The sequence below is a fragment of the Megalopta genalis genome, chromosome 2 (genome assembly GCF_051020955.1).
Source record: "Megalopta genalis isolate 19385.01 chromosome 2, iyMegGena1_principal, whole genome shotgun sequence".
Taxonomy (NCBI): Eukaryota; Metazoa; Arthropoda; class Insecta; order Hymenoptera; family Halictidae; genus Megalopta; species Megalopta genalis.
The window spans coordinates 19,150,674-19,160,968 of NC_135014.1; the positions used below are offsets into that span (position 1 = coordinate 19,150,674).

At 33.4% G+C, this 10,295-nt stretch overlaps 1 protein-coding gene across 4 annotated transcripts; it reads right to left on the reverse strand.

Annotated features, from left to right (window-relative positions):
- Positions 1-7,915: 7,915 nt before the first annotated feature.
- On the reverse strand, positions 7,916-9,924 carry LOC117220560 (hsp70-binding protein 1). 4 transcript variants are annotated; one of them, XM_033470641.2, is made up of 6 exons: positions 9,686-9,924; positions 9,471-9,554; positions 9,148-9,388; positions 8,664-9,066; positions 8,354-8,591; positions 7,916-8,283 (listed from the first exon to the last, which is right to left on the reverse strand). In XM_033470641.2, exons 2-6 carry the CDS (start codon positions 9,512-9,514, stop codon positions 8,073-8,075), a joined length of 1,137 nt encoding a protein of 378 aa, XP_033326532.1. In that variant the 5' UTR covers positions 9,515-9,554; positions 9,686-9,924; the 3' UTR covers positions 7,916-8,072. The 4 variants fall into 4 exon arrangements, with proteins under 4 accessions (XP_033326532.1, XP_076374803.1, XP_033326533.1 ...); XM_076518688.1 differs by having other exon boundaries at positions 9,650-9,704; XM_033470642.2 differs by having other exon boundaries at positions 9,681-9,699.
- Between the last annotated feature and the right edge of the window lie 371 nt (positions 9,925-10,295).

Below are 10,295 nucleotides of genomic sequence, written 5' to 3' on the forward strand. Positions count from 1 at the left end.
TCAAAAGCTTGGGACCACCACAAAAAGGAAAATGTTTTTTCAAACTTACACAATATTAGGTTACAGGACACTGATAGACATTCACTTACTTTTATCATTTCGACAATTTTACTTCATTTTGACGAGGATAAGCAGGATGGATCATGAAACGTGATCAGCTTTAATTTATTCTGTTGCTAGTGCTTTGATTGGAAATTTTTTAAGTTAAAATAATATTGTTAAGAAGGCCTACAACGGCTGTTGAGCCTACAACGAAGATTTTAAAAATGCATTTCGCAGATCTTGATAACTTATATGCATGCTGAAAATTTCATCGAAATCAGTTAACCTTGACAGTTTTCCACGAATTTCGACAAAAAAAACAGGCAATTTTTATGTCTTGCAATGGCTGTAGCTCGACTATGCGTCGACCTATTTTCCGTATGCATATAAATTATCAAGATCCAGAAAACGCATTTTCTAAATTTTCGTTCCAGATTCAGATAAAAAAGTTAAAAAACGCGAATTCTCTATTTCCTTTTCACATTCCAAGTAATAGTAAAATCTAAAGAAGGTATCATAGTTATTGTACGATAAACTAGAGTCGCTCTAACATTTAAAAATACTACTTTCTGTCAGGGTTATGTATGTTCCGCGTTATAAGAATCCAAGCGCGCAAAATGCTATAACAGAATAAATAGCCTTTTTTTAATATGATATAATAACACACGTTTTATATATATTTCATTTGAAAACGATAGCACCACGTTGTAGGTTGGTCCTATTGTAGTTCTGATCGTTACAATACAGGAAACGTACACAGCATATAATGACGCGAATCAGCGAAAAGTAAGACGTCGTGTAATTTTCCAGCGAACAAGGTGATAAAGTCAGCTATGCATTTAGAAGAAGTAACAGCCGCTGCGACAATAATTGTTTAATTACCTTCGCATTACCACTCTTCCAGTTCTTCCAACTATCCAATTAAACTCTATTCCGAACTATAATCGTCTTGATGGCTGGTAACGCGTACAGACGCTGGCGTACTCTAAAAACTGGTAACCGTCCAGTTAAGCTTGTAAACGTTTGCGACAATAGCTGAACTGAACAGCGTAGGAAACACGGGTTTCCGTTTCGATGTGCGACCCTAATTGTACCTTATAATCGCGCAGTAAATTTAATGGTTTAATTATTTCGTTCGAGCTGGGGTCACTGCTGGCTGAAATATTTCAAGCGAGTTTCTTTGTTTCATCTTCGAGAGTTTCCAACCGAGCTGAAACAACTCTATTTGTTTCAGGGACCCAATGTAACGGTTACTTGACAAATTTTCTGTGAAAGAAATCAGTAACCAAATCGTGTTTATTGTTCAAATTGAAGCTGTGAACAGCGAAATGTAAAAGAAATTGTTCAACAAAACTACATGATTTCAATTTTTCGATGCAAATAACAATTACAATTAAGCGAAAATTTTGTTCGTTGACGATAATTATTATTGATGACGAAAATTGTATTTCAATCACTTATAATAATTTTCAATACAGGAAATTTTTTTGCGTTTTATACGTATTTTATGCGTTTATGGTAGAAATGCTCGGATGAAATGCAAAACTGCGAAGATATTGGAATAATTTAAAAATATTGTTACATTATTGTTAATCTGTTAGAACTATTGGAACAAGGAATATATTTTTATTCGACTCGTGTTGCTTACAATTAATACAGACAATTTTTATTTTGCGCAAAGTTGTGCGGGCTAGTTGTCGATGTCATTGTATGTAGTCACCGTACAAAAATTGGTGGAACAAATATGAAACAAAGAAGACATTTAAAAATTATCTGTTACTCTATAATCAACTTACTGAATTCATTAAGAGGGGAAACATATCTACATTAACTCTTGACCGTTGCTATATGACTATGGTGTCCGAGAAACGGCGAAACTTTACTTCAAGGATCCAGAGATTTTTGGCTCTTGGTTTGATCCAAAAACAAATTTTAAATGCTCAATATGTGAAAAGGCCAACAAATGCCAATTTCCTGAAAAAAAGTAAAACTGAGTCTCATATTAGAAACCTATTTTTCAAATCTATTAGTTTTTCTTTTATTACAAAGAAACAGAATTTTTTTCCTGTATTTTCCTGTAAACTGTAAAAGATTACGTATTATAATTCTTACACGTGTGTATCTGCTTTTAATAAAAGTGTTTTGAATCGCAGATTATCATTGAAAAAAATTTACCCTACAATACTACCGGTTACACGAAAACCGATGCATTAATGGCATCAGTATTATTGAGTCTCGTATTTCGCTTCGAGCGTATGGCCTATAGTGGTTGCCAAAGAACCGTTTGTGCATCCACGGTGAGAATTATGGCGTCGCTTGACGTCGGGTCGCAACAAGAAATAATATGCGTGCGCGAACAACAGTACCATCGTGCACATACAGAATTACCTTAGCTGTAGGAAATAATGTCAGCGTTAATTCTGGTAGGCACCAAAGACCGTGTAAGATCGTATTTCGTGCAAGGTACAAGAAATTAATATCGCCATGCTTGATCGGAAATATTTATCACAGATTAGATCCTTCCGCAAATTCTCATCGACACAAATGATTTTATGAAAGCCCAGATAAGGGGAAAAATGATTAGATTCGCGTGCTCATGCAATGTCGATTTTTTATAATAATTAAAATAATAAGAATTGTGGTACCCATTTGTTATCCATCCTTTTGAATTTACACTGAACAAATGATCTGACACTGTCAAATTGACAGCGATCAAAAATCAATTCTCGTGAAACTGCAAACCGAAACAAAATTGGTGTTACTTGAGAAACAATTGATTGTTTGTCTCATCAGTCTATAAAATTTAACGAACGAACAAAATGTAACAAGCGCAGAAATGTAATTAAGGAAAATTTAGATTGCAATAACTTTTGAACTGGAAGCGTTTAGGAGATTCCAAGGTCATTTTTCTTTTCTTAAATGGAATACTACATTTTTATATCAGAATATGGAAAAATAGCGAATTCTGAGTAAAATAGTGATCGATCTTTATTAGCCCTAAATCTAAAAAGTAACGAGAAATGTCACTTTATTTTTTGAAAATTTTATTCACTTTCCTCTGACCTTGTAAATCTGTAATAAGGTTGCATCTCCAATTTGATATTACGTGAAGAAAACCGTAATTCTTTTGTCCAACACATATTTTGAAAGTTGCGGGAGATGCACAAGTTGCGCGGGACATCTGTATTTCCAGCTGGGACTGCAATAATTATTATTGCTGATGTAAAATAATGATGAGCTCACACAACAAAACCTAAAAATCAAATTCCTAATATCGCATAAATTACACTTGAATTACCAAAGATTTCATTTACACAATTTAAAAAATATTATATATATTATTACAATTAAAAAATTGTATGAGAGATTAATCCAATGAGTGGTAAAATTAAAATGTAGACTTCTAGATGATCAAAGAATCAGAAGAAATGTTTTCATAAAACGGGATCACTTCCTCCTGAAGTCGGTCAAAGTGTTGAGATGATTTTTTTCCAGCAGTTTGAACATTATTGGAAGCAATCTTGTCGCGTTCATCGTTCAGACGTTCGGTCGTCAAGGATTCGATGGTTCCGGCAGTAGAAGACGACGAAGAAAGAATCGTCGCATCAGTGTTTATCACGGCTAACTATCCTCTCGCGGTAAATATTTTTAGAATGCGGAACAGGGAAACGATCTGGCCAAGGTTAATACGATGAGAGGAGAGTCCTGCTCGCGGAACACGGCGCGACGCGACGCAACCTTAATGCCGGTCGATTGGTACCTTTTGGAGAACGATCAAGAAGTGTTCGGAGCTCCGTCGAACGTGGGGACTGACTTTTATTGTGTCCGCTATGTCGCCTGCTACGGCCTCGCCTTAAAATCCCGACCGCATAGTCCTTCTTCCGGGGTATGGCTGACCCCGCTCGTAAAGCGGATTTACGCTTCTATTGATCTCTCGGGCCCTACGTGATGCTTGCTTTTAATCCTTTCATTCTTTTCTTTGTCGCGATGTTTTTCTGTTCATTCAACCTCTTATCGATTCTTGTTTACAGTCGAAAAGATAGCAGACATGCTCGCTGGCTTGATCAGGTTGGTGCGCGTGGAGTGTCGGACTTTGTTTATTCGTAAAACTTTCTTCCGCTGGTTTTGTGATTCTTTTGTTACTCGAGTAACCTCTTGCACAGTCTGATTGTCTATTAGAAGAGCAACATTTGCATCAAGGAAGGTTGTTGAACGTGATAAAAACACCCTCAAAGTGTCTTTAACTTCAATACACTACTATTGGCACGAAATCAATTTGACTTCAAGTCACCATTATTGATACGAAATCAATTTGCCGTCAAGTCGCTATTATTGTAATTATACGAAGCCAATTTGACATACGTCACCACTCGAAGGTTGAGCATTCGAGTATAAATGTAGGTCCAAAACAAATATAAATTTCCTTCTTCTTCGGTGGGATTATTAGAGACGACGAACTTCTATCCATAGTAATTGCGAAGAAACTGAGACGGTAAGGGGTTAATAATCTCCCTGATAGACAGAGACAATCTTTATTTCCTGTATGTCTTCACTTACTTTCATTCTTGGATTTTAATAACAAAAAAATCAAGTTTTGTTTCGATTTAGGTGGAACGAATAACATCCATATTCAGCAGTCTGTCTCGTTGTTATAGCGCAGGCAGTTGAGAATTTTGTCGGACAATTATGACACAAAAATTTGAACGATCCCAGTCTACATGTAGAAACCTATCAGCTGAAAAATGTGTATACTCGAAAATGATTGTGCCCAGAATGATGTGCGAGTGTATGGGAGCACTGATCTAAACCGAGCCAAGATAAAACGAACAGCAACGGATCACGATTTGCAAATTCTCAGTTTCCACGATGACGCTGTCGCGGGAAAGAGCAACTTTTATCTCTCATTGCCTTTGGCCGATTGCCAAGAATCTTGGGAATCTTCTGTAGTTTGTGTAAACTCGTCCATCAAGTGCTGAGAATACACTTTAGGCTCCCCGCAGAATTGCCACCTTTTCCGTCTACGTAATTTTGTGTACTTATTGGACCCTGACTTGCCTGACCAAACTAGAACACTGAAACTACCAAATCAATTAGAATCACTGGTCTCCAATGTTTTCTTTCGTGGTTACTGAAATTAGAAAAATGATCCTGTGAGGAATCCTTTGATAAACTTCTTGATTCAAGCAATAATTCGACAGCGGATCTTTGTGCAAAATCAGTCTTGTCTACGCGCGATTTTATGAGTCGAGTGCCGGCGTTTTTTCCCGAATTAAACTGCTATTTTACAAATAAACAAAATTACAATTAAATTATAGTTTGCACACAAGCAATCAATTGTCAAGTAAACTTCACAAATATTGATATTTAAATGTAGTGAGTAGAAAATTATTATTATTAAATTATTAAATTAAATTTAAAAAAAAGAAAAAGAAGGAGTATACATAGAGTCATTTCATGCGAAATCGGACATCTTTTAGGATATCGTTTGTGATTTTGGTCAAATTTGAATACGTCGTAGTCTTTAACGATATATGAACAAATCCTGAAAGATTTTTCAAAATTTTCAAAACTGTTAATCTTACAAGCCAGCAAATAAAATGTCAACCTTTTTTCATTAAATCATAACTAATAATCTACCAAACCGATGAAAGTGAAATTTCAAATGGTTATGTTAGAAACATAAGAGAATTTAAGGAAAATAATTTTAGTTGAAACAATTTATGTTTTCGCTATTTATCTTGCAATTGTTTTAAACACATGCGATGTTTTTATGGCACGGGAAAATTAAAAAAATTAAAAAAAAAATGGAGGATATAAACCCCAATGGATAAAAGTCAAAAAATGTTTTCACCTGAGCTGGGAGTTGTAAACATGGCGATGTTTTCACATCATGATTCAGTACGTGAATCTTCATCTTCATAGGGTTTCTTAGAGATGACCAAACAGGTGGTAGTCTGGTGGAACGAGATCTGTGTCGACGTATCGATCCTCTCAAAAAACTTCGTTTTGAGGTGTTATAACATCCTCGCTATATTCCTGATCTTGTCCGTTGGACTATTACCTGTTAGATTCCCTAACTGTTAGAACCTAAAAGAAACTATCGGAATAACTGAAATTAAGTAAGTCCACTTTTTAACACTATATACATGAGTTATTGACATAACTGTTCAATGCAGAAATTTAATTCTAACATACTTTTTAAAACGGACACAAGTGATTGTTTTAATAATATGTTTGGAAAATGTCATTTTAAATACATTTGTCATCTGGGGAGGGTTTAAATTGATCTGTTTGCGTTTTATGTGTTAAGTTTTGCAAACTTAACAAATATATTTCGATGAACAGATTCTTATACTACATATACATAGTATTCTTTATAGATTACACTTTCAATAAATATAGTATTCTAAAATAATTTTTTTTTTATTCTTATTTTCTCCCATCTTATGCAGCTAGTCAAAATATTTCCGACACAAAATTACATTGATTTACAATAGAACCTTTTTTATACGAATTTTTCAGAAGCAACCAGATATTTGAGTCGAAATTGTTTAATCAACTTCACTGTTTCATGTTATCAAAACTAATAGAAGTAGAGTGCAGAATTTCATACAAAATAAAACTGTCAATATTAATTACAACATGCTGTAGTAAAATAAAAATCGATTTTCCTACTTAACGTAGAAGCTATCTAGAGTAATATGTATTTAAAAATAAACTATAATCTCAGCAAGACGTCATGGTATTTAAAGAGTAAACATTGACGTAGTGATTGACATTAGAAGGTTAATAGCTTTATTAGATTGAAAATAATGTAATAGTATTAGTGTAATAGTAGAAAATAATATTGGTATACTAGAAAAAATATATATTTTACGATAATAGTATTAGTATAATACTAAAAAATATACATTTTAACATAGTAGTATTAACATAATACTAGAAAATACGCATATCCTATGATAATAGTATTAGTGTAATACTAGAAAATGTATATATCTTAAAATTATTATTATGTTTTTATTGTTTTATAATTCACAAATTCATTTTGTCTTACAAGCGTACAGTCAGCAATCTATTAATATGAGCAGCTGGCGCGAATAGCTAGTTCATTTCTATTATCAGAATTCATCGGTTATTTGAACTGTCTTATGCCGTGACATGTTTGGATAAGCGAGGTGTTACTGTATCTGAAAACGCCCACTCAGTAACAAATTTATTTGGTTAACTTTCTTTTAATTAGTCTTATATTCCTATATTCTTCTTATTTTTCAACTATTGTTAACCAATAATATTGTACGCGTATTATTTCAAAAGAAATTTTTAAATAATATTCTTTTTAAAAATATTTAACTCCTTGATTTGTTACTTTTTACACAAAGTAATATAACAATTAATATTTGAAAGGCATATATCATCGTTATGTTCATTGTAACTTTACATACGAAATTAACGCAAAATTAATGCACTATTCTAATTAAGAGAATTTTTGCGTTGCATCCAGAATCCCCATTTAACAAATCATAATGTCAAGTTGATAACTTCAATGATATCAGAGAAACAACTTTTAACATTTTACATTAAACATCCTCTTAACTAAGAATTCGTTTGATAGTGTATAACAAATGTACATACATATAGTGAGTGTAGAGAGTATTCGTACACCTTTTAAAACGTAGTAACTTTATTACAATTAAGCAAAACGGTCTAAATTTTGGGGGGAATGTTAGATGCCAACAAATTGCAATTTTTGAAAATAATTGTTTAGTCATTGTCTAGTAACCATATAAAAAAAACAATTGCTGTAATTATAACAGTTTTAATTGCTTTTTATAAGTTAATAGTTTCTCAATAAATTAATGGTACAGGAAGCTATAAGCATTAAACTAAGATTTTATTTGTTAGTACACACATTAAGATGTATAATACAATAATGTATGTAAAATATATTTGGCTTTGTTTATTAGCAGCAGTGTCTGATAATGTACAAGCTTAATGCGCGGAGAAAAGTTTGTCAATTTTATTGAAAACTATCTTTCTTGACCTGCGTCGTCTTCAGGGAAAACTTTTTTTAAGATTCGATAACATACATCTAATTGATCCAAACTTTCCTCTTGCTGTAACTCTTTTATGCAGCGTCCCAATGTTGTTTGTAAACAAAGTTCTGGGCGCTTGCATTCATTTAAGGCTGGGAGGAAATTATTATTGGTCAAACCATCAAGAATGTTCAATAACTGATCCCTGAAATAATTAATGATACATTGAGACCAACAAATTACATCAGCAAAACAAAATAGGAATAAAATAGTACCTAATATCAGGAATTAATTCATTCCTAACTAATAATCCAGTTGCTTGTTCAATGAAACCCATGTTAATTAAGGAGAGTTTCAAATTATTCGTATTTTCTTTATAACAGAGAGAACATAAGAGGAAAGCAGATTTAATCTGCAGTTTTTTCACTGGACTTTGCATAGCTCTTAAAAGTACAGAATATCCATCATACTTGTCCATATATTTCAAAGATGCAGAATGTTCACGAACTATACCTAAAATTTAAATTTAACCCGAGTTAATGGGGAAATGCAATTTCTAATAAAGTAAGTGACATCAGTACTTACAAGATACAGCGTACAAAGCTTTGATTCTGACAATTTCCACAGGATCTGTATCTATAATTTTCAATAGTACAGGGAATAGGCCAGTTTCGAGAAATTTATTTTGACAAAAAGGATTATTTTGAGTTAATTCAGCTATAACATCTGCTGCTCTCCATCTGATGTTATTATGCGGAGAATTTAAGCATGGACCAAAAATGGAAAAACCTCCTATTTTATAGAAATCATTTGCAATATCTACATTATCTACATAATCTGCTATTCTTTCTAGAGCAACTTCCTGCTGTGAGGTATCATCGTCTGGACAAAGTTCGACTACGTTCGACAATATTTTAATACTTTTCTGTAATTCTTCAATAACATTACATGACAAAGAAGAGAGTGCCTCTGTTAAAAACTGTTGTCTCTGTAAATATATAAACATAATGTTTAAGTAATTCACTAGTTACGTAAACTCTATTAACGGATTTGTAAATATTATATCTACTTCAGCATCCATAGGATTCAACTGGGTACTATTAGTGGAATCTTCAGTATTAGTTGCTTCCATAGCATATCTTAGCAATCCTTGCAGATTTCTTGGCTGCCTAGGTTGGTTCGGTACTAATGCTGGATTATGTGATTCAGCATTATTTGTACTTTGAGGACCCTGAATAGATAACGGTCTTGAACTGCTACTCGCATTCGACTGAGCCTCCACTTTGCCATCTGCACCTGAACGATGAGATCTAAAACAATGTTCAGAATAATTAGATAACTGAAAATTGATTAATTATTAAGTTGACAGTTAAAGAAACAAATTCCTCATACCTTTCCATTTTTCCTATAACCTTCGTCGCATGCGCTGCTCCCATTAATCAAATATATTACTCTTACACAGATGTTTCTTTAACACTACAAAAACACATTATAAGAAGTAGCTTGAATCACTGTTATCTTCTTACAACATTTTCGATAATTCTCGAATAAGATTAATAATGATATATTACAGTGTATAGGTGTATGTATTTACAATAGTACCTCACCATAGTAAGTCAAAGCAGGGGCAACTGGCTTAGAATTATGAAGCAGGTATAGAAACTGCTTCTCCTCTGCTTTTCCTCTTCACAACTAAACAGTGCTGCCCTCACAGTTTGCACCGACAATCGTTGTAACTTGTCTCACTTTACCATGCTTGAGATCTGACTCTTTTCACGTATTCGTATGCCTGGCAATCCATGTGAAACACTCGGTGCAATATTCGACTCGTACTTTTCGTCTCGTAGGATTATCGATCACAGAGTCGACAGTTTTGAAACGACGATCATTTCCACAATTATTAAAATTTTCGAAAATCCGCAAGATTCATTTTAGCTAATGATTTCTACATTATGAATCTACAAAATTTGGTTAATTCAGCTATCTCAGTACTTGCTACCTGGGATGGTCAGCAATCAATATTCTACTGTAAGAGGAGTTTCGAAAGCAATGAATAATTTCGTAAATTTTATACGATTTTTACTGTTTGCCGTCATTTCCAGTGGGAAACGAATGATCATTCTCGGGTAGATGTGATACCCGGCAATCCAGTTTATTTACACCCTGTTACATTTAATAATAATAATAACAATAGTAATAATAACAATAGTAATAGTA